This window comes from Oryzias latipes, chromosome 7 (assembly GCF_053564925.1).
Source record: "Oryzias latipes strain Hd-rR chromosome 7, Olatipes_Hd-rR_3.1".
Lineage (NCBI taxonomy): Eukaryota > Metazoa > Chordata > Actinopteri > Beloniformes > Adrianichthyidae > Oryzias > Oryzias latipes.
Window position 1 is genome coordinate 22,440,110 of NC_136243.1, and position 23,852 is coordinate 22,463,961.

At 39.5% G+C, this 23,852-nt stretch overlaps 2 protein-coding genes and 1 non-coding gene across 4 annotated transcripts; all 3 read right to left on the reverse strand.

Moving 5' to 3' along the window:
• Positions 1 to 108: 108 nt before the first annotated feature.
• arhgef3l (Rho guanine nucleotide exchange factor (GEF) 3, like) lies at positions 109 to 6,575 on the reverse strand. Its single transcript, XM_004070733.5, has 13 exons — positions 6,332 to 6,575; positions 6,045 to 6,093; positions 5,920 to 5,964; positions 5,384 to 5,440; positions 5,192 to 5,299; positions 4,953 to 5,111; positions 4,576 to 4,638; positions 4,366 to 4,462; positions 2,364 to 2,440; positions 2,029 to 2,286; positions 1,650 to 1,820; positions 1,316 to 1,508; positions 109 to 885 (listed from the first exon to the last, which is right to left on the reverse strand). Exons 1-13 carry the CDS (start codon positions 6,367 to 6,369, stop codon positions 638 to 640), a joined length of 1,563 nt encoding a protein of 520 aa, XP_004070781.2. The 5' UTR covers positions 6,370 to 6,575; the 3' UTR covers positions 109 to 637.
• A 400-nt stretch (positions 6,576 to 6,975) lies between these two features.
• uba1 (ubiquitin-like modifier activating enzyme 1) lies at positions 6,976 to 23,797 on the reverse strand. 2 transcript variants are annotated; one of them, XM_011477158.4, is made up of 26 exons: positions 23,511 to 23,797; positions 19,813 to 19,929; positions 18,738 to 18,796; positions 18,469 to 18,637; positions 17,766 to 17,900; positions 17,553 to 17,659; positions 17,369 to 17,459; positions 17,147 to 17,279; positions 16,968 to 17,065; positions 16,672 to 16,818; positions 16,276 to 16,452; positions 15,962 to 16,069; positions 15,785 to 15,865; positions 15,428 to 15,580; positions 14,854 to 15,019; positions 14,555 to 14,751; positions 12,893 to 12,957; positions 11,571 to 11,766; positions 10,380 to 10,454; positions 10,106 to 10,295; positions 9,914 to 9,999; positions 9,439 to 9,531; positions 8,713 to 8,904; positions 8,297 to 8,398; positions 8,110 to 8,210; positions 6,976 to 8,027 (listed from the first exon to the last, which is right to left on the reverse strand). In XM_011477158.4, the coding sequence occupies exons 2-26, from the start codon at positions 19,927 to 19,929 to the stop codon at positions 7,892 to 7,894; spliced, it is 3,174 nt and encodes a 1,057-aa protein (XP_011475460.1). In that variant the 5' UTR covers positions 23,511 to 23,797; the 3' UTR covers positions 6,976 to 7,891. The 2 variants fall into 2 exon arrangements, with proteins under 2 accessions (XP_011475460.1, XP_020560358.1); XM_020704699.2 differs by lacking the exon at positions 23,511 to 23,797 and adding an exon at positions 21,919 to 22,748.
• On the reverse strand, positions 8,500 to 8,620 carry LOC111947702 (small nucleolar RNA U6-53/MBII-28). Its single transcript, XR_002873594.1, has one exon. It is a non-coding gene; the product is annotated as a small nucleolar RNA U6-53/MBII-28 (small nucleolar RNA).
• Positions 23,798 to 23,852: the final 55 nt, after the last annotated feature.

Genomic DNA, 23,852 nt, shown 5'->3' on the forward strand with positions numbered 1-23,852 from the left:
GGAGCCAGAGAAAGAGGGGAGGATAATCACCCCTAATCTTTTCTGTGCACTGTAGATCTCATTGTCTATACATAGCCTGGGGTTTTCATGCACTTTCTCCACAAGCAATTTGCCTCTTTTTTTGAGTGTCAGTTTATTGAAAAAAAAAAAAAGTTTTTCACAAAGAATTCACCACAAACTCTAATTCTTAACAAGTATATTAGTCAAATTTCTAGTCAAAATAGGCTTTTCACCAAATGTAAGATGCAGTAACTTCAATTGCAGCATTTCACAATAACACAATGGCTTTTTTTGTCTTAAAACCTTTAATATTCTGTTATAATAAAAAAAACTAGCAATATCTATAGTACAGTCCAAAAATAACAACTGTCTTCCTTAGTCAAATATTATTTGGAAAGTTATTACAGTTTACATCAAGTGTAAACATGCATTTGACTAGAAATTGGAAAAATATCAGTAAGACTATTTTTTCTTTTTTTACATTTCACATTAAGTGTGTTGCGACCAAAAAAAGCAAGAAAAGAAGCAACAGTGTGTGTTCGTATCAAATATCTTTTATAAAAAAAGTCCATATGACCGCTGCCTTTCCCGCCAACCCCAAAATGTCTTTGGTAAGTCCAGGTAATCCACCCAAAAGTCAGCGACTGGTGTGGTCTGCCATGTCTGTGTCTGAGCTAAGGCTGAGCTCAGCTATGTGACACAGGCCAGATTCAGGGTGAAGAGAGAGCTGCGACTGGCTGGTCTGAGCCGTTCTATCTCGCGACTGCACAATGGCTTGGCGCAGGCAAGTGATCCATTGCTGCTTGCAGAAGGAGTCATTGGCCTGCAGGATGTAAGGGTTGAATTTGGAGCGCCCCCTGCTGCTGACTCGGAAACAGTTCTTCACTATGGGAGAAAAAGAGAAAGGGGAAGAAAGGACACTGAGTGAAAGTTGTAGGACTCACTTCTGTGAATGTGGTATGAATGGTTTGCGGAATTCTTTTTTTTTTTTTTTTTTAAACAGCATGCTAAGTTTGAAGCTACAGGCATAAATAAATGCCAAAATAAATATTAAAGTATTCACTCAGCAAAATAACAGCTAAGAAATAAAGTAATTGAATCTCAAAGTAATCCAAAACAAAAATTTAAAATAAATTGAAATTTTCTATGACTATTTACAGGCATCTCTTTTAAATTAAAATCCAAATTTATTTTTTTAAATTTTTCTAAATCATCCAAAAAAATCATTTTTTTCAGATAAACAGGCTTTTTTTTAAAAATGTATTTCACTTAATCTATAAAACAGCTGTTAATCTGAAATCATCATGTGTGATACCTTTATCATTTCCTCCAGTGAATGCACCTCTGAATGTGCCTCCTCCACCTGCTTCCCCATCTGGAATCTCCTCCAGATTTATCAAAGCGTTGGGCAGCGGCTGTCTGTACACATTGAAGACGTGTCCGCCGTCTTTTTCCTCCCCTGGTTTCGTGAGCACCAGAGCCAGTTCAAACAGGAATACATGCAACCGCTGACACAGAGACACAAAACACAGGACAAACGTTTGTCAGGAAAAGTTCAAACAGCGAGATGGCACTTGGTTACTAAGTTGGTAGCAGATGAGGCCACAATAAATGTCAGATAGTGGCAAAAACAATTATTTGATAGTCACCTGTCCTTTGTTGTTCTTGAGCTCTCCGTGGCAGTAGATGAAGCGGGACTGTTGAATCTCAGGTAACCTTTGGCTGTCTTCAAGGTAGTGGAGACCTCGCCGATAAAACTGGCACTCTGCCTCTCCGGTCTTTTTGTTTACCTCAGCAACAATGTTCTGAATCAATTCCAACTGAAAATACAACAACCATGTTGTGCATATTTTATTAAAACCGAAAATATGACACATACTTAGATTCCATTTTGTATTTAAATTTGGATCTGACAGTTGTAATTGTAATGAATTGAAGCAAATAGCTGAACACACACTATTTTGTGAACAGAGGACAAAATGTCAGTGTGAATGTGCATAAACACACAACAGATGAACATACACTCACCGCGTCTGGTAAGTAGTCCTCATCGGGGTGCTCCGGAGGAGTGCACTTCTGTATTTCTTTCAGTAATAGAGGGTATTTGACCAAACGGGATCGAGGGAGATCCAGAAAGTTCCATAAGTCCAGTTTCCTGCTGAAGGAAGATTCCTGACAAAGCCGAAGAAAGTGTTCCACTCTTTTCTCGTTCTTCTTCTGATCCAGCAGAGCTTTGGCTCCCACCTGGTTACAGCAGTACGTAACATAGGCCTCGAGGCAAGGAAACTATGGAGAAAAGGACTAATAAGGGAAAATATCAAATAAATAAATACTGGGAACCCAGAGAATAAGGAGAAACTTACCCAGTTAAGCAGAGTGGGACCCACTTCTCCAACTGTCTTTTCTGATCCCCTCAAGCGTTCAAGGCGACTTAGAAGATCTAGTAGGATATTTGAAAAAAAGGTACACAAATCTTGGCAAATTGATCATCAGTGTTGCTACAACCCGATAGCATAAAGAGACACATAAATAACAAACTTCCTAAAAAAGTTTATTTTCTATTATTTATTAAATGAGCACAAACTTGTTTTAAAATGTATAACCCTGTGAAGACCACTGAATCTAAGAATTCAGTAATTTTTCCCCTTTCTAATTCAGATGTTTTTGATGATATCCTCTAAAAAATGTGCAATATAATTTTTTCTGCTAGATATGGATCGTATCAATTATGATACATTGAGTGATTTGGTAAGTTTTTGCCCACAACAATGTTAGTCTAAGATGAAATAATATTGACACTAGTGTATAAAAAGCACCCTATTTACCCACTGTCTCAAATATTTTCTAACATGGTGTAAATGTATTATAAAAAGTAGTTATCAACAAATTTTATAAAAAATCATATAAAAAGTAAATAACACTAGAGGACTTGTTCTCACCATAAAGTTTTGAAAACTAGCAAAACCTTTCCTACCAAAAGTGTTTTAGAGATGTAAAGCAGCAATCTTGAAATGATCACAAAAAACCTTTCTACTGCCCCTAGTGGAATGATGATGAACTACAGGCCAGAAAACATGAACCAAGTTAAAAATACAAAGGGTTTTTAAGGAACGTTTGGATCATACTGGTAAAATAGGGGGCTCAGAAAAGCTTGTACAAAATATGAATGTTTATATAAGGACAATTTTCCCCCCGAAAAAGAAAAAAGCTTCTATTGTGTCTTGGCAAGAATTCATGCCGAAAGATAATTTAGCAAGAATGCAATTTCAGCTTTTCTGGTTTGTATAGGTGTATTGGAAGACATTTTTACGCCAGATGCCCTTCCTGACACAACCCTGTATTTTCTACAGGCTAGGGACCAGCACTAGATCTGGGCTCCCTTGTGAATACATAGTTAGGCAGTAGCACAAAGGGTCTTGCCCAAGGGTCAACACTGGATGAAGCTCATCGTGGCCCCTGGGAAATGAACCCTGGTTTCCCACGCACCAGTTCTACACACAGCCAACTGAGCCATCCAGCCACTACCATAAATACTCATTTATGGTAGTGGCTGGTGGGTGTTAACACAACGTTAAGGAGGACAACCAGAAATAACGTGAGAGAAGCAAATATCACTGCCTGCCAATTTTGATCAATTTATTATAGATAATTATTTTTAATTATTGTTAATAATTAAAATTATATTTTTCAGAAGTAGGTAACCAATGCTATCCATAAAGATCTGTGTAATCTGCGGAGAAACTGACAAAAACAGTCTGAATTAGCCCTTATAAATGGTAAATGTAAGCCCTTAAGAGCATAGAAGCATAGCTCAGGTTTGAAAAGCATCCTTTGAATAAATCAAAGGATCTTTGAAACAATGTCCTTCACACAGACATGTTTGGTTATAACACTCCAACATCTGATACCAGAAGGAAGACAAAGTGGGGGAGGGCTATGAGGGTTGCTTTGCAGCCATCTGAGTTAAAGGTGAAAGTTAAATGTTAGGGCCTTAATCTAAACTAAACTGGGAACAGGGAAAAAACAAAACTCAACAACCAGCCAACAGAAAAGTCGACAGACAATTTAAAAAAGACTTAAGATGAAGATGTTTTTGGTGCCCAAAGTCCCAGCCATAACCCCCAATGAAGCAATTTAAAGCCTTTGCAGAGACGAATACCCACAAACCTCAATGACCTGTACCTACTTACCTACTTCATGAGACAAAAAGGCCCAAAAACCTAAAATAAATAGCCCTCAAGTATTTTTAAAAGATTGGAGAAGAGGATTTGCCTCAGATGGGATCGAGATGGGTGCAAATATGCTAATAATGAGAGAAATGTTACTTGGAAGATACCAATTGAGAGAATTTAACAGAGAATTTACCTGTATGGAGGGGAATGAGGGATTCCAGAGTCCCAAAGATCTGTCCAAGCTCACTCTCAGACATGATGTCCAACTTCAGCATGGGATCATAGTACACCTGACACCAAGGTCATATACAGATGAATATGTGTGAGGGAAAGTTTAAAGACTGCAACGTGCAAGTGTTTCCATGTTTAGCAACACAGGTGCAGCAATATGATGTACAAGTACCTTTTTCACTAAACTGAGGTCCTCTATAAGCTGCCTTTCTCCCTGAGTCAGCTCATAAATCACCTGCAGAGAAGTAAACCGTTCCATGACTGCAAACAGCCACTCAGACAAGTCAAAACACGTATGGAGTTGCATAAGAGGTTAATGGTGTACACAGCCAGCATCAGCTTTTCACAGCTGATGGTTTGGCAAAGGAAGTAGAGCCTCTAGTGCCAGCTCACATCCTCTTTCACAATACCCCACTGCGAAGCAGCTTCAGAGAAATGAAGAGAAGGTGCAGGGCACATCATACTCTGTTTTTAAGCACATATTCCACAGCGGTTTCAGAAATTCTTCTGGTTTCTGCAGCTGAACTAGAAAACGACCGTGCCTCACACCTCTTGGCGTTTGATTTCCTTGGCTGTGAGGTCGTGGCTCTCCACTGTGTCGCTCCAGCACTGGCTGTTGCGCCGACGTGGAAACGAAGAGGGTTTCTGGCGAGAACGGGGGAGAGCCGGGGGCAGAGGTCGAGCATCTGTACGAAAGCTAATAGATCGCTGTGAAAAGAAAAGATGGTGTTGACTGTCTGAACGGAAATGTAAGTGGTAAAAGCATGGGTGTATCTGAGCATCCTTACTGAAATAGACTGACTTAAGCGTTTCAGAGCCGGCGTCTTCATTTGGGGTAGGACGCCCGTGAGGCTGTTTGATTTCCCCACAGGTTTGACTCGTTTATTACTGGGCTCCTGAAAACCACATGAACTGAGCTTAAGCAGCTCAAAAAAAACATAAACAACATAAATATAAAATCTCCAAGAGCTGCAACTGACCTCTGAATCTTTCATGTGGTCAGGTGACATTTCCTCCTCCTCTTCTTCCTCTTCATCCTATTGGAAGTCATAATTGGGACTGAGTTAGAAAAAAAATGGAGTGGAAAAAGTTGAGGAAAACAGAGAGAAGGCAATGTTGAGAGGGTTAAAATGTTGCATGGTGCAGCCTTCTCATTTCCTGTGTGAGTCTTTCGAAGAGGAAGAAGGTTCAAAGCGTGCCTCTGTAGTTAAACAATAAAAATGACTGCCTTTTAACCTCCACATTTGCAGTGCAGCAGTGGTGAAATGCAGTTGGTCAAATAGGGATTTTTAAGGAAAGCAAATATGACGCAAGACAATAAAGTGGACAGACCACAAAAGCTCAAAGTGGGTTTTATATTTAAAAAAAAAAAAAAAAGTTCTGCTGAACACAATGCGCATTTCTTTGTCAGTTCAGCAGTCAGCATTGTGGTCACAAAGGTAAAGTTGACTAACTTCCGCCTCTTACTGAGAAACAGAGACGATTATGATAGGAAGCTGCTCGGCTTATTTCTCACCTCAATGATTCTTATCACAGCTTCGGGATCTTGTTTTCTCTTTTTCTGAAAGAAAAAAATATGATCAGCTTTTTCCCCCCCTTTTAATTTATAACTCAAATGAATGAATAAAGGCAGATTCTTACCCCAGCATGATCACAAACAAATGTGTGACTGTCGCCTGACATGTCAGACCTAAAAAGGAAAAAAGGTTCCCAAAGAAAAATAAAATTATTCAATCAAAAAGATTTAAAATAATCTAAAAGATCTCATTTCACCCTAAATTAGTTTGTGATTATACAACAAGAAACTGGTTCACTGATGATGCAGCAAGTATAGACTAAAAAAATAAATAAAATTACCCAAAAAACTCAAGTCACCCTGTTTTATCAATTAACAGATGGAACACAGAAGGAAAAAAAGTTGATCGTACCAGGAAGTCCTCGATTCATCAGTCGCCTCCACTTCCATGTTAGTTTCTTCAAAGCATCTTCACAATATCACTGGACATTTTGAACACGAGTGGCAATAATCCAGATTTGAGGTAGTTTCTGTGCAGGCCCGAACGCAACCTGTTTGCATTCGGGGTGTTAAAAGCTCAACACACTCCTTCCTCTTCACTTTCTTCCTCATCTTACAGCTTACCACATCCTTTAGGGGTTGCACAGAACTCGCATATCCGCTCTTCTCAGGGAGGAGTGCTCAAGCTTCACGCTAAGCTCATCACCGAAATCTCATTTCTCCTCCAAATGTTCACAAAAATTTGTTGTGGAAAAATTGTAAATTGCTGAAGTGAAATAATATTTGACGTAGAGTGTCATATTAGACTGTGGTTACCAACTGATCTAGTTTTAGAAAACTTAAATATCACATAACCTACAGACATTTTTTCCACAGTAAATAGTCAACCAGTCTTTTAGCTGGTGAAGCTTATTTCCTGCATGTGATGCTCCACTTCACTGCTGAGCAGCATAAACCAGACTAGACTCAATAACCAAAGCAGACAACACACATAATTAAAATCAACGTCACACATTTTTACTGAATCAACTGAAAAGAAAAGACAGACACACAGGCGAGTTTTTCCATGTTTATTCACTATAACACTAAGTGCTCCCATTCAAGATACATCTCAACGCTTCGCTCTTAGATTTAATTAATTTTGGAGTTAACAAAGTAGAAAGACAGTTTGATGATCTACCAACTGTGTGCCAAAACTCCTTCCAAACACCCCCCCCTCCCAGAAAATAAAATAAAATGGAACAAAACACATGACATGGAGAGCATCAAGAGAAAACTATTGTGGTGTGCAGCAGCCTGAAGAAAGCCAGAGTGCTGAAACGAGGCTTTGAGGGTGCTTCAAAGTGAAGGAAGGGAAGGAAATTCATCAGTTTGATGCTGTAATTCCATTTCCAGTTGAGGAACAAAAAATAAAGGGAGAATTGGGTTTTTACGTTGTTGAATAGCCTTGATTTAAAAAAAAAAAATCATGTATTAAAAAGTAACAGTATGAGGGGACAGATCTATTAGAAATGGGCTCCAGAAGAGAGGAGAGCAAGCAGGGTGTGTTTGAAAGCTCTGCTTCAGAATGATAGTTAGGTGTTATTGTACATACAGACTAGTTGGGCTTTGCAATGAGGGCACCGAGGCTTTTGAAGTTTAAAGGTTCTACTACAGAAAAACATTAGGATGTCCAATTTACATGCTCCCTCCCTCTCTCCAACAAATCTCCTCTTCCCACAGTCAAGCACAGAGTGGAACTGTAACACACAGACAGGTATCCTTCTGTCAGCTTACTGGGGCTATGTACAGTCAGGCACAGGTTTAAACAAACCACGGGCCTAAAAAAGGAAACCAATTGATCCAATAGAGCCGATCTGGATCAATCCACCCACCCTTTGTCACACCACTATTTCCCCACTAAGAACACCCCCATTCCTTGCATCCCCCCCTAGCAACTACCACCCTCCTGTGGGTGGTCTCCGGGTGAGGCTCAGCGAATGGTGTATCTGACGTAGGGCACTTCCACATCTTCATCTGAAGTATCGTTACAGCAGAGCTCGAACACCAGAGCTTTAACGTGCTTGCCCAGCTTCTTTTTGGACACCTTGGTCACAATCTCAGTCATCCTGCAGAAATCAGAACAGGAAAAACTCAGTTTGTGGAAGGAAAACGTAAAGAGGCTGGACTCTCGCGTATGCAGTTACTTACGGTAGGTCAAGCCTCTCTTTAAGCTTGGCAGCGGGCATGAAAAATGAATAGAGCATGGACACTCCCTGAGAAAGCATGGTGATCTCCAGCTGATGCTCGTTCTGCCAAACAGGGGAGAAAAAACAAAGTTACTCATTGCAAAAACAAAAAAAGTTGGAGAAGAAGCACCTAAATTTGCTGAACATACTTTAAAGTAATCCAGAAACTGGCGGAGTGTCATCTCTTCACCGTTGGCCTGCATTCCTGTTACTTCAAAGCGATCCCACAGACTCCATTCAGTTTCATAGTACTGGAAATAAATGAAAAATAAAGTTACAGCTACTGTAGGTAAAAAAAATAGACATCACACAGAGCTGCAACAATGCTATAAGCGCATATTTGGTAAACACGTCTCCTCAGCACACACTGATCACACCAGTGTGAGAAGGTGAGTTGAACTCACTTGCATCCAGTCAGAGTTAATGCAGCTGACTGATGCATCAGTATTAGCATGGCTGAATCATCACAGGAGCCAGAAGCAGACTAAAACTTTATCACTGTGTCACAATCGTCACACGTTTTATAATCTTTACAAACTTGTGGGATAAAACAGCAACACCTCACCTTATGTTTTGGAGCAGCAATGGGCTCAGAGTAGGCAAAGAAAGGCAGGGCTAAGTTCATGAAACCATTCTTGTACGTCTCAAGCTTCTTGTGTCCTTGCACGACCTTGATGAGCTCCAGGCAGACCAGGCCAACAACTGCAGCGGTGGTGGTGGCAATGGCAGGAATGATCTTGCCGGCAATCAGTTTGCTCTGGAAAGAACAGTAAACCAAAAGAGAAATTCACAATCGATCAGCTAATGAACGGAGGTTAAACAATGAATGAAAAACACTCACTTTGGTTTGCTTAACATTTCTAATTTATAAAAAACATACAGACCAAGTTTGAGGACGTTTTATATGTCACAATCACTCCTTCCAAGGTTAATTGGTTACTCTAAATTGTCTCTCACATAAGTGTGAATGTGAGAGTGCATGGGTGTGATTGGGGCCCTGCGACAGACTGGCGACCTGTCCAGAATGTCCCCAGCCTTCACCCGCAAGTGGCGGGATAGGCTCTGGCATCGCCGTGACCACAAAAGGGAATAAACAAATTAGAAGATGACCGAATGACTCCTCCCTTCACCAGTCCAGAAAAATTCAGACAGATACATTATTGAAAGAGAAAGAACAGGGGAAAAAAACTTAAAGTATTTCTGCCCAGAGGTTTTGCTATGCGAGAATCAAAAAAACAAAAAGACGCCCTTGTTAGTTGGCCAAATGAGGTCATGTGAATGTTTAGCCCACCTTGTGTCTGTCTGCAGGCGGAATGTCATAGTTCTCTGCTCTAAGGTTGGATGCGGCCACAATAAAGTCCATGTGGAAGTTGGTGTCATCATCCTGGAGGGGCAGAAATAAAACCATTTTTAAAACATTTCTTCTCGGGTGATCCATGTTCTTCCTACACTACAAAATAAATGAGGCTGTAGCAAGTAAAAGGGGGTAATTTAGTGATAAATAGAATGACATTTTCTAAATACAAACACACAACGGGGTTCATTTGCATAGAGAATCACGTTATTACGACATACAAACTAATAATGACATTCACGTTTCATTCATCTAGTAAATCGATTTTTACTTCTACGTTCCTGTATTATTTTGATGACAACAAAAAAATATACAGAATTACTTTTTACATTTTTTTTTAGAAATGACAAACATTTGTAACATGACGATCAAAGAAAGACTGATTATGTCTGACGTGAAAGAAATTGAGTACCTTTTCAAACTCGATGGGGTTTAATTTGAACTGGAAAGACTCTGGTGACGGCAATTTGGTTTTTAGTTCTTCCAGTTTAGAGTCATCTGCATTAAAGAGATCCATGTCACAATAGGCCTTCAGCAAAGACAATTATACACAAACATTTCTGAAAGATTTTCAATGCTGTCTTGTGCATAAATACGGTCTTACCAACAGAAGAGTTGCTCGATTGCAGCTCCTGGTCTGAGACGTGAATTTTAACCCCAGAACGGGGGGTAAAAGTGGGCACCTTGACCTCTTGCAAAATCTTGACCAGTCCTGCACGGTCGGTGCTACCTGGCAGACCATACATCTGCGCAAACAGGTTAGCAGCTGCCAAAACATAATCCATGTGCAAGTCCTGGAGACAAAGGCTAAATGTTAATAATTTGAATCTTTTTTTGAGGAGGAATACTTTTGAAGACGGTGAAAAGCGCATATTTACATTGCTAGTGCTGAATTCTAGGGGATGAGGACACCTCTTTGGGCCAGACCAGAAAGGTGCACCTGAGCTGGTGAGCTGCAAGACAAATATCTTCTTTAGACATATGGGACTCAAGATACATCTGAAAAAGTTTAGGAGCTCAATGTTTAGATTGGGTGCAACTTCATGAAGTAAAATGTAAACAGAAAAACAAGAAAATATAAAAAGAAGTCCCTGTAAAAGCATTTCCAGATATTTTTTCAGTCCGATTATGCGGTTTTTAGACAAAAATCAAGAAAACGGTTGTTTTCTAGGGCAGTTTCTGCAGAGCGGCAGGAGTTCAGTAGAAATTCACCTCTAAGCTGCGGACAGGGCTGTTGACGCGGAGTGAGCCTGACTCATTTCCCATCAACCCTTTGTTTACACCCTCTCCTGCTAGCTTACAACCTCTCACAACCCCAACCTAACATTACCAGTGCAACAAAATGGGGGCGCTTTATTAAGTCAGACTTTATTTATCCTCATTGAAATGTATTCACAACTCAAGTCCTTTCATTGATGACATATGTAATTCTGCCACAGAATGGTTAAAGATCTAGGGTCCAGATTGTTGTTTGCCTTTTATTTTAATTTATGCTGAAAGTTGTTTTTAATATTTTTTTATATATGTATAAATTTTTGTTTTCTTTTGTTCTTTGTTTTTGTGAAAAGCAGTGCCTTGCATCATTGTGTGGTTGTGTCTCCAAGAGTTTTGTAATGGTTATATTTTAATTAAAAAAAATAAAAAAATGTGGGCGCTTTTTAGAGCTATCCAGCCATACAGTTTTGCGCCAGACGCCAGCTGAGGAAAATGAGGACATTTGTCTGCATCAGAATGGGAGGGAACTTGTGGCCTGCCGACTGTATTTTGTATGGAACAACTGCGAGCTTTTTCAAATAGCAATTGTTAATCTGCTCATGATTCACTACAATTTAAATAAGGAAAAACTCAGGAATGCAGTTTTAAGCTTAATTTTCTTCATATACGTCCTTCACCATGACAAACATGCTACAAGAACACGTTAAACAACAACACAATTTTCATTTGGATGGCTGTGGTTTAAATAGGACATGAAAATATCAAGACAAAAAAAACCTCATAGTGTAGAAATGTTCTTCCATTTCCTACCATCTGTGAATAAAATTAAAAGTGCCCACAACAGGGGCGTTTACCTGATCAGGGGGGAAGTTGTGCAATAGCTGACGGATGTTGTTGCTGTACTGGCACTGCCAGTGGTTGCGCGCCCAAGCTACGCAGTCAGCCCAGCTGTGTGGACAGTCTGTGACAACGCACTTGTAAACTGCATCCAGTACTTCCAGTGGCTGAGCCCCAGGAAGCTTCAGTGTACGCTCCATGAACTTAGGATCTCTGCAGGAATCAGAAAAAACAAATACATGAAGTATTGAATTCCATAAAACATTCTTAAACTAAATAATGCTTTGCTCCCCCCCCCATTCTTTATAGTTTAATACATCAGAGTTTTTATGGACCTCATGACACTGTGGTAGATTAAATTTGAGTTCCAGTTAAAGAAATCTCTCTGCTGAATTGAAGTTAAGTTCTAGAGAACCAACTGTATTCTAACTTTGACCCTAACGTCATCAAACCACTGAGATACCATCATGTTTCACATTTATGTACACAAATATGGTCTGAAATGTAGTTCATGGTCAACTGCAAGCAGGGACAGAAGCAAAATCTCCTTAGCTGTGGTTGTGGTGTGCTTACACATGGTGTTTTCTCGTACAGTGCGGGCATGTTTTAGTTTGGGCTACGGGTATCGTTCTCAAGGTCTTGCAGAGTGAAATTAATGTATACAAGTTAAAGCTCCATAACCATGACGTTCTTTTTCTTGTAAACACTAACATTTTTGATAGGAAGGAATGTTTTCTTTGCCATGTATGATGTACATTTTAGTCTGCAGAAGGACTGAGTTTAGCTTTTAGTGGTTGTTTTATCATTCTTACATTCCCCTTCAGTGTTTTAGCACAAAAACAAATGCCATTTGGCAACTGGGCAAAACCTCTGGGACACCACAGCTTTAAAAACATTATACTTGCAGATGGACCAATAGGTTCAAGGGAGGAAGAGTGTCTAGCTTTCACAAAAGACTTCACTGTTCACCACTACATCTACGGTTTAGATTAACTATAGTTGCCTGCGGGGACAGCACTTTCATTTACAAGCTTTAAAAGACTGAAATGGTTCAGTATTCCCTCAAGGGGCAAATATTTTACTTAAAGTTAATTGTGTTTTGGACATTTTTTCTATTTCGTTTACTCTTTTCTTTGTAATTATTTTTGAGGTTTAAATACTTAAAACATCAACATTCAAGCATCTCATTAGAAAATCTATGTAAATATTTCAAAGAGGCTCGATCTTGTTAACATGGCCGGCTGCATGGGGAAAAAATTGTAGATTTTCTGTCTGAGGACTTAAGACAACTACTGTGTTTGACTGACAGGTAAAGTTATCAGCAGAAATTCAGACTTACGTGAGATACTGCATGGCGTTCTCTGGTGGCTGCTTGAACAGTCCCTCAAACTCATCACGAGCCCACTAAACAGAATATTGACAGAGTAAGTGGACATGCTCAAAAGACATTTTACACTATTAAATCAAGAACCATTTCAGAGCTTTTTAGTCATAAAAATTCTGCATGCTTAATGTAATTTTTTCACAACAACAATCACACATGTGTAGATTCTCATTCCAGGTGGATTCCAGTAGGTAAGAAAACTGGACTTGTTTTATTTTTTGAACAAATAAGACATTTCACCTCTTAAAAACTTTGCAGAGAAAAAGGGGAAAATGTGTTCTATAATAAAAGATAAACCAAGTCAAATTCGGTGCTTTTTAGACAAAAAAAACACAACATGTTTTTTACCAAAGACGTACTAATCCACTCATTTTGCACCACCAGATAAACAATTTAATGCTCGGCACTTGTAACAGCTTAATAATACCCAATATTACCAACTAGGGGTGTACTAATTGCAGTTTTCTGCCCTTTTTTTTTTGCCCTTTTTTTTTTCAAATTCTCCAAATTCTGCCAACACTAATTTATAAAGATACTTGCAGGCCATAAACTCCATAAGCTTCCCGATTGTAGCTTTGCTGTTTTTACAGCTCATAAAAGTCAACAGCGGCCCACTGTCTGCACCTGGACTTCTGCTAGCTTTAGCCTTTGCTTGATCACTAGCTTCAAATGTTGCATTCTAGGCTTTGTGGTAGTTTTTCACAAGATAAATACATTTTTGTGTAGTTGCAGGCCCTCCGAAACTTATTCGTATACTTTATTTATCCCTCAATGGGGAAATTCTTCTCCGCATTTGACCCATCCCCTGGGGGAGCGGTGAGCTGCAACTGAACTGCGCTCGGGAGGCGGTAGCGTTAAGGGCCTTGCCTAAGGACCCTCACTGAGTGATGTTAACTGCTCGTCATTGATATGGTAATTGCCCCCAGTACCATTGTTTCTTCCCCTCCGGGAATCGAACCCTGGATTCCTGCATGGTAGTTGCTCACCTTACCAACCGATTTCTTTGCTTAATATTTTGCTTAATATTTTTCGACAATTACCAAACCTACAAACATCACTGATAGAAACAGACGGTTGCTGTCCCTGTGCAGAAGGACACACAAAAATGGACACATGACCCCGTCAGTCGACCTTTCCTCAGGAAGGCTGGCTGATTTTAAGGTCTTTGAGTAAGCAGATCCGATTGGAGGACACGTGCGATTTCACGTGCAAGTATCTCGAAAATAAGAAAATAATCGATTGGTGCATTCCTACTAACAACTTCTATTAGTCTAAAGACGGTTACTTCATTTATACAGATGCAACATTTTTAGGATTATTAAAATAAAAATATTTTTGCAGCAGATGGGATTCAATAATTTTTTATGAACCTAATAAGTGATTCACCTTCTACTGCTGGCAAATATAGCCTGAAAGTTCAGTTTATCTGTGTTACTTTATGGGCACTCGCTAAATAAACAATGGACTCAAGCCTCAGAGCACATGTAGTTTTTTTTATTATCTTTGTAATAAGGCTTATAAAAACCATTCCTGTAGTAATTAAGTAGGAATTTAAACATTAATAAAAATGATCTACTGTACTACATCAGAGAAATTCACTTGTCTGGTCTTACTAACCTGCAATGTGTGTTCGATTGCATTTGGGAAGTTCTTGAGGGTACAGATGGGGATAGACTTCTCAGGTGGGTCTTGACTGGAGCTGTACGATTCTGTGAGGAAGGGGATCACAACCTGGACATTGCCTTTGGTACCTAAGGTACCGGACTCCAGTAGGGGTTTACGGTAGTAAACACAACGCCGGTCCATGTACATACCTAGGGATTAAAAACACAAAAATACCACAGATTTGAACAAGAAAAGCTCTAAAAAAAAAAACCAACATTATTTTTTCCCCTTTATTTAAACATGTTTCTTACGTGCATCAACGTTATCCAAAGCATTGGCAACTCCATCTAGGCTTTCAAAGAAGTCATCATCATAAACTCTCTCCGTTTCAGGGCCCACTCTGTTTTGATGGCCTGTGATCCTGATGGAGGGGTTCATCTGTTTCACTGCTGCAGCAGCTGTGTCACTCTTCATTTTCTGTCACGACAAACACAAAATCAATTACTAAATTGTTTCAGGAGAAAATTTTCTTGGTTTAAAAACATTTTTTAATAGCGAGATATGTTTTTTTTTAATTGAAAGACGTCATTAAGGAGATGCAAACACACAAGCATAAGCCCACAAGCATAAGACCCACAAGCATGACCGTCAACCGTGGGGTTTACTCTGGTTTATAGTTGATTAAAAACAGCAGATCTATTAGTTGGCCATAAAATCTGTAAGCACATTAAAGCACTTATAGCCTTTAATGTTGGTACAAGTAGTTCAGTTTGACATTAGAAATGTAAATTTACAAAAGGGGTCACAAAATATAAAACAAATCAATAAATAGAGAAGATGCATGTCTGCCTACTATTTGCTTGAAGCAAAGTTGGTAGTGCCTACCGTGACATCAGAAGGTCTGAACAAAAACTGTCTGTTGAGGTTAGATTTTTCAATGGTGTCCATGTCGGTCACAATGACCTCACCCTCTCCACTTGCCAGTCCTATCATAGCAAAGTTTTTTAACAGCTCACAGCCGATGGCGCCAGCTCCAACCTGGAAGGATTGCAGGATTTTTAGTCATTTTAATGGGTGGTGACACAATTTGCAATCATACTCTACTATATGACAGAATAAACATTAGATTTCAAATACATGTCAGGAATAGTCCAAACATACAGGATGCCAGACAGCTTAGAAGCTGATGAGTTTTGGTCCTCCGTATTCACAACACATCAACATTTTTTTGGTCCTACTCACCAGGAAGTAGCGCTGCCTGGCAAGCAGGTCTTGTAGTTTGGTACCAAACACTGCGATCTGCCCATCATACCGAGAGTTCCTCTAAAAGGAGAATACAGAAGATAAAAAGCCTTAGAGTTTGTGCCAATGGGAATTGGGATTAAGGAATCGTGTTTTGACTTGTTCGGAAACACCCACAGGAGCACACTCTTCCTCTGTGAGCTGGACTCCAGCATCTTCTGACAGGCACTCCAGCGCGTCAAAGTACAGCCACTGCATTATAGGCATGAATTTCCCTGTGCACGCCTGCAGGATTTAAGATCAAATAAGATTTTTAATGTATAAAAAATGGACGGTGAAATCTACAATACGTGTTATCACAGCAACCAAACTGCTCTTCATATTAAAACTCTCTAAACTTTTTTTTAAAAATCAAAGATTTCAGAAGTAAACAAAGTTCAAGATTTATTTTAGAGTCAAACAGCTGACATTTGTTAAATGTTTCCACTGACCTTCATCACTTCTTGTGCAGCCACACCCCCAATGAAGGCATTGATAGGAGAAAGATCCCCCGCAGCCAGAAACGAAACCTTTTTGATAAGATCTTCGTCCAGCTCCTCCACTTTGGCAGAACCTGTCTGAGCAGAGTTCACCTCTTTGGCCAAATTAAGCAGCTCATCCCCATCAGCCTGGAACAAAGGTCACCATTTAAAACCAAATGCAAACGTTAACATTTCAGAATTTATGGTTTATACTATATTAAATATTTATACCATTACACAACAAGAAAAAGGTGTGTGACAACAGTAACTGGTTACAGGCTTGACAAAGTTTAACTGTCATTCTGGATAATTTAAAAATGAGAAAAAAAAAAAGAAAATCTGGAAGAATATAGTTTAAAAAAATACCCTGTTCCAAGGTGCAGGAAGCCGGTTGTGCTTTTTCTGGAAGGTGTGAATAGCCTGGAAGCCCACATGCAGCTGTCCTGGACGATCAAACTTAGCAAAATCCGTCAACACAAACTCCGGCTCAGCCATGGAGGAGGACATGGATTTCTGTAACAGATGACATTTTATTGTCAGGTTGATTATATGCTCCATTGCTCCACATTGTAACAGAAATGACAAGACTTTAGGCATCTTTTCAAGAGACCTTTTGATTACTGGTATGTTATAGTTTCATATCAACAATATTGGCTACTTACAAATCCAATCTTCTTGGGCATCTTAACCTGAGAAACTATCCCTCCTCTAACATAGTCTGAAAAGCCAGTGGTGTCACAGATGCTGAATGTGTATGGACCTGTGGAACAGGGAGATGCCCCATTAACTCGAAGATACTTTAAAGCAAACAAAACATAGGGAAAAAAAGAGAAAGCCTTACCTAGAACTTTAATTTCCACTGGCTGACAGCCGTTGAGTTCTACCATGCCCTGAACCTCTGTGAAGGTGACGTAATCACCACTCTCAAAGCCATGACGAGCCTCATCCAGACACGTAACAACTCCTGCAGTATCCTACAGAAACCAGAAAACCTCATTCCCTCAGGAGAATGCTTAAAATGAAGAACAAACTTCTGAGGAGAACAATTCTGGATAAAACTAACCTTGGTGATCATGGAAATCATGGCACTAAGAGGCTGCTCTCCATTGGAGTCATACACAACCATTTCCTCTCCAAAGTCACAGAAAAGTTGACTTAAAAAACAAAACAAAAAAAGTATTAAAAAAACTCACCAAAAAACATATTTGTGAACATATATCAAAGTGTAAACAACAGGTCAGTCTTACCCAAAGAGCCCACGTGTGTCTGCAATTATGATCTTGATTCCTTTACTGTGGCAGAAATCTCCAAAATGTTTTTGCTCATCAAGAGTTGAGTTAGTAAGAACTACCACCTGGGTTTCAAAAAGACAACAAAAATAACCACGGGTAATCACATCTTCTCTGGCATTTTTTCTGAATAATGCAGTGATGAGAAACAAGCTGCATTTGTAGTCTTACCTGGAACTTGGTCAGGTAGTCCTCGGTCAGCGCTCCGGTATAGGCCGTCACGGGAACATAGTTGTTCAGTTCAGCCAAGCGGAGCTGGCTCATCTCGGCCCTGTTCTTACCCAAATCCTCCTCCCGGAGGTAAAACTAATACAAATCAAACAAAAAATAGTTTCTGGCTCAAAAAACAGAAGCCTGCATTATGTTACAAAAATAAAGGTTAATGGCCAACTCTACAGGACCATTATTTAAGACACTAAGTATACAAGAATTCAGTGTTAAATCCAGAACTTTTTTTTAAGTTATGAAAGCTGGTGAAGACAGAGCATTGAAACACAGCAATTTGCTTGACCAATTGTAGAACCTGTTGTTTGACCAGATAAATGCTTTGATGGCAAGGCTCATTTTATCCTCTAAAAATATATGATTGATCTTTTTCTTTTAACTGAACAGCAAATCAATTGTCATCTCAACTAAATTTACTTTTAAATTTAATGTGTGTTTTATTGTATACAGTGCACATTTGACAGTAAATTGATCTACCAGATTTTTGTTTCTATCAAAAACTATAGAAAGAAAGGAAACATATCTTGGACTTCTTTGGCATTAAATTAGAATTTACACATTACCCTGTGATCCCATCCCATACCCAGAAAACTATACCAAAGAGCTAAACCTGTCACAAACCAGCTAATATGTGATCTTCTCCACACACCTGAGAAGAAAGGTCTCTCCATTCTGCAACTCCTTGGTCGTGCACAGTGACACTTCTTACTCCTCCCAGGATGACATTTTTAGCAACCTCAACACCAAGACCTCTCATGCCAGAAATGAGGACATTGGAGTTCTGCATGCGCTTCATTGCTTCATGGCCCAAAACATAGCTAGAAAATGGGAAACAGTAATTAACCTGATGCCACAGAAGCAGGCAAAAAAAAGAAAATACACCAAAATCACTATTATAACGTAAAAAAAAAGGCTTACAGTTGTCTGGAGTACAGGCCTTCATCAATCTCAGCATCATTGCCATTCTTAGCCATGCCCTGAAAGTAGACAACAGGAGGTGCACATCAGTTCATGTTGGAGGTTGTATCTATTGAAAAGCTACAAACAGCAGCACCTTTATTTGTAATAGATATTGGATTTGTGCCCTTCATGGTGTATAGCTAAATTAAGTCTGGCAAAACGATGTACCACTTTAACTTGGAACTGTGAGTGCTTGTATTTTCTTTAAATGTGCAACTTCAGCGAATGCATGTGCTGCTGTTTATGCATGTCAAAACGTGTGAATGAAGACAACTGGAAGAACCAACATACGCTTGTCAACAGTAGGTGTGAACAGTGCCTGATTTGCATTACCTCACTAAACATTGTTATACCCTTTACCCAATCAGAGTTTTTGGTGCTTTTGATGGTTCAGTGACTTCAAACATACTTTTCAGGAAACACCCAGCTTGTTGATATCTCTGCACCATAAAACCTAAATGTTGTCTTTCCTGAATGGTTAGATATTTTTATGGGCTCAGTCTTTTGCTGTTTTTTTTTTTTATGCTGAACTCTCAAAGTCTAAAATAACAGGAACTGAATGTTAAGGCCGTTTGTGCACCTGTAGTATTTAGGTTTTATAGTTGTGACATGCCTGCTGCTCCAGTTGTTGATGTGACACATGTAAAACAAAAATCCACTATGTTTTAAGGCAATAAAAAAAAAAAAAAACGTTTGTTCTCAAATGTTCTAGTATGGGGCCATGTATCCTCTTACACTGTGAATCAATATTTTATGACATTTAAATATGTTTTAATTTAAATCAGAAATGGTCTGTTTGCACCTTAATGGAAGCAAAAGGTTCAAAATTGCCATATGAATTTCAAAAGGATTATTATAAGAAAACACAAGTAAAGAAACTTGGGACAAAAATATAACAGGACTTGCATCTAATCAGACTTATCACAAATCCTGTCCAGTTAAAAAAAAAAAGCCTAAAAACCAGACAAATATAAACTGTTGAAACAAAGAATCAGATGAAAGGCCTTGTCCTGCTTAAAGGGTTTAAACTCACGTTGGCAGGTGTGTGGGACAGATCTGTTCTGACAGAGTTAGAGGAGGAGCAGTGGGATCCCGTCTTCGTCTCTGTTCCTGACAAGCGGCGCTTCTTGGACAGCGGCGAGCTGGACATCTGAGATTTAAAAGAAAATACAGTTTAGAAGAAAGAAAAAAAGGAGAGAGAAAAATCTGTCCTATTTTTCCCGATCTATGTTGTGTTTATGAATCTATTTGCTCACAGGATCAAGGTGTTACATTTCAGACAAAGGTTCATTTTCAGGTTAGCATTTCATAAGTCAAAGATTACTATTAACAAAAAAGAGGCGAGCGGAAACTCAGTGTTAAAATGAGCTGGACTGACTGCTAGCGACGATGGAGTATTTATTAGGGCCACCATAAAAATAAATAAATTTAAGAATAACTGTGCATAATTGACAAAAAAAATTCATCAGTTTACAAGGAAAATCAATCTGTTTTTATTTAAATATAGGCTAGTTGGTTCTGTAAGCCTCCATCCACATTGTGTGTCGACTAAATCTATCAATGCAGCCATTTATGTTTTTTTGATCCTAGGAATCTGTGTCATTTTGAATTTAGACCTCTGCTGCGATGCAGTTTACGGCGTGGCACACCCGCCAGAAATTCACTCCTTTTGGGTCAAGAATCCTCTACTGAAGAGGCCCAGTTCCCTGCAAATTGTCCTTATTCTTATAACAAAACAATGTTGACTCACTAAAAGACAATTATCTATTTGTGAAACCAAAAATGAAGTAACTGCTTATTATGTGCTCTCCATCTACAAAACAAAATATTGGTTTATTTTGTTGTTTTTAATGTTTTTAGTAAACAGACTATTGCCTCATAAATGTTTGACTTTAATTTCGTAAAATCTTAATTTATAAAACTATGACTTTATTATCCTAAAATATTGAACCTTTTACTCAATTCTACTTGTTTATTCTTGTAAAATTGAAACTCTTTTCTCATAATTTTACATAGTCCCATAAATGTTTGACCTTTTCTCTTTTATTTAAAACTTTGTTCTCATAGTTTTACGACTTTATTCTTTTAATTTCTTTTACATTTTCACGGTGACCCTAATACTCGGTTGTTGGTAGTCAAATGCCAATTGGTTAGAAAAACATACTGAGCTATGAAGAGGAATGAATGGCTCCTTTGAGTTCCTTTCATTCAGGAAGACAACGCTAGTTTTTGTACACTTCCATTGTTTAGTACAAGTGTTTAAGGACGGCCAGTGTCCTTTTAACAAAAACAGCTGAATCATTAGTTTACTGCAGCAGAGAGAGAGCAAGGTCCATGGTGTTCTGCTTCCTCTAAATTCAGACAAAAAATGATTTAACTACACCCTAATACTATGACTGACCAAACTGCTGTACTGTCCGCATCAGTCCATAGGTGGGTGGAAACAGACCGCAGTGTTTTAGAACGTACTGACCCCTGCAGACAACAGACGGCTACAATTTCCGCATGGAGCGACTTCTTAACTCAGCCTTCACACAAAAAACTTAACATTTATCCGACGTGGAACTTCAAAACGTTTACAATGAGATAGAAATCGTTTGAAAGTCCACGAAAAATAAATAAATAAATAAAACGTCGTTTTAATTGCCGTGAGTCGATACCGTAAAAGAAAATGAAGCCATCCGGCATGATACAGCAAAGTATTACTGTACGTTGCAAAGCCTAAAAGCAAAACAGCCCTAATGTCATTCGAAGCGTTTAAACGGTGTGCCGCAAACACTATAAGAACCCGATTAGGTAGCTTTCGATAGCTTAATCAGTTAAGTGTTTTTTGGCAAGAGGACAGAATAGCGACATCAATAAGTTAGAAGGAAAAAAAACAACATCCTACACATTAGCAGCCTGGCCTAGGCCTAAACCACCGACAGTGCGGAACACAACTTTACAAGCTAGCAAAGGTTGCTACGATAGACTAGAGCCAAAGGGCTTGTTTGACAGTCAAACACGACTGTCCACACATATGAGGAAAAACCCTCGACTAACTCGTATTGAAAACACATTTTGTATTCATCGCCTTGTGAAAATGTAAGAAAAAATTAGCGACTACACCCGTGCTTCATTGATTTCTCTGATCTCTTACCAATAATCCTTCTCGGTGCCTTCCCTAAGCAAACCCGCTCCTCTCCCGCAGTCCACAGATGTCGGCGTTCACAACGATGGACTAATTCGACGGTTCGTAGAAACAAATGAAACGGGGGTGCGGGGTTAGGGCTGTCAGTGCTATACTGTCGAGTCACTATGTCGTTGAGAAGAGTCTCGTGTAACTGCGCTGCTGGCTTTGCGACTGCAGACGGGAACAAAACCAAAATGGCAGATGGGGCGAAAGAGGCGGAGGATCTGTGACGCAGGGGCTGAAATATTCAACAGGAAAGGGTGGCTCTAAAGCCGCTGCTCGGCCTGGCTCTCATTCTATTGGCTTCCAGCGTGCGTTCATTCCGCCTCCGGTACGAGAGGATGCATGCCGTGCATAATACAGTACAAAATTCTGGAAACCCGTTGTTCACCTATAAAAAACAACTTGCTATTCTTGTAAAAAAGCGACCAAGCCTTCTCAAATCCAAAACAACCCATCTAACATACACATTAAAGGGTGAACCAATTATTAAACCCAAGCTTGGCAGTTTATTTGTTTAATTGTCATTTAGCTAGAGGTATAATGGATTAAGATGAAATCCCATGCACGTCTTACACCGGACCTGCTGCAGCCCGTCGTGCAAAAACAATAATATTGACAAAATGTACAGAATCCAAACTTGCACTCCAACAGCGCACACAGTGCTGAGATTGCCCTCTGCCTTCCCTTCGACTTCTGCGGTTATTGTTTCTGTCTGGCAGGGGGATGTAGCGATGAGCCATACATGTAAACATCCAGCATGAAGCCTGCACGGAGAATGTAGATCCAGGCGCTTTAGTCACATTTGGGGTGAGCCTTCCTTGCAAATGAGTAATGGGGGAGGGGGTGTCTTGCAAATGACAAAGGCCTCGGGAAAAACTGGGCCGCTAATTCTCGGATCCATGTGTTGAAAAGGATCTCCTTCAGTTTTCACGTTAATAATTTAAAATAATACGAACTACCATTGTCTCTTCCGCGCATGTTAGAATGTGTCGCTATCAAATTGAATGCATACTAGGATGCATAACCTGCCAAGCTCAAGACCACTATAACGTTACTGTGGTAACATAAATAGTTGTGCTACCGTAACGCAGACCGACAATAAATAGCTATAAGCGAGAAGCAGGCTGTAATTTGCGTAAGACGAGTTGGCTGTACAGCACACATTTTCACTTTGCTCAAAAATATACTATTTATTTGTTGCATCTAGTGCACAATTCACACCTCCGCATTCAATAACAATTGTCCCGTGCACGTAAAACGTGCAAACGTTAATTTAACGCTAACAAGTAAGTGACAATGCTTGCACGCGTCGGTTAGCTAAACGGGCAGTTGAAAAGACAAAGTTCGCACGCGACAACGGACGTTAAGTACTTTCAATAAAGCAGTCCAAAAGACTGCGTAGTTGTTAGCTTGTGTGCAGCTAGCTTTAGAGCTATCTAGCCACCCAACGATTTTTTCGTACTTGTGCCGCTATGTTAGCAACTCAGCTAACACTAGCCAACTAGCTGGGGCTAACATTACTAACACGAGAGCTTACACAAGTGTGCTGAACTTACCACATCCGATATTACTCGGCCTGGTCTTTACTATTAAAAATGCTTCTGTTTAGCAAGAAACAATATGATAACCAAACAGTGCCGCTGCAGGCAAACTGAAAAGTGTGTCAGGCTGGCGGGCTCTCTGTGACTTTTTCCACTGGACGGTTGCCTGCCCGGCTGTTCCCGAAACGTTTCCCTCACTCTATGTCAGGTTTAAGCAAACCAAAGCAGCAACATGTGCACGTTACAGACAGAACCATTAGTCGACCCCTAGGGTTCGCTGAAAAGCGACTGGGACAATTTTATCATTTGGACATATTTTTAAAATTCTACCGTCATTTCTATTTGAACCTATAATTA

Excerpts from the sequence above, each read along its gene's own strand:
- arhgef3l (XM_004070733.5), bottom strand. The coding sequence starts at position 6,369 with ATGGAAGTGGAGGCGACTGATGAATCGAGGACTTCCTG. Across the intron at positions 4,463-4,575 it reads ACCTCAGTTTAGTGAAAAAG|GTGTACTATGATCCCATGCT; the intron begins GTACTTGTACAT and ends CCTTGGTGTCAG. Across the intron at positions 2,287-2,363 it reads GTCCCACTCTGCTTAACTGG|TTTCCTTGCCTCGAGGCCTA; the intron begins GTAAGTTTCTCC and ends TTTTCTCCATAG.
- uba1 (XM_011477158.4), bottom strand. The coding sequence starts at position 19,929 with ATGTCCAGCTCGCCGCTGTCCAAGAAGCGCCGCTTGTCAGGAACAGAG. Across the intron at positions 18,638-18,737 it reads GGCCTGTACTCCAGACAACT|CTATGTTTTGGGCCATGAAG; the intron begins GTAAGCCTTTTT and ends CCCATTTTCTAG. Across the intron at positions 15,020-15,427 it reads TCAGACCTTCTGATGTCACG|AAAATGAAGAGTGACACAGC; the intron begins GTAGGCACTACC and ends TTGTCGTGACAG.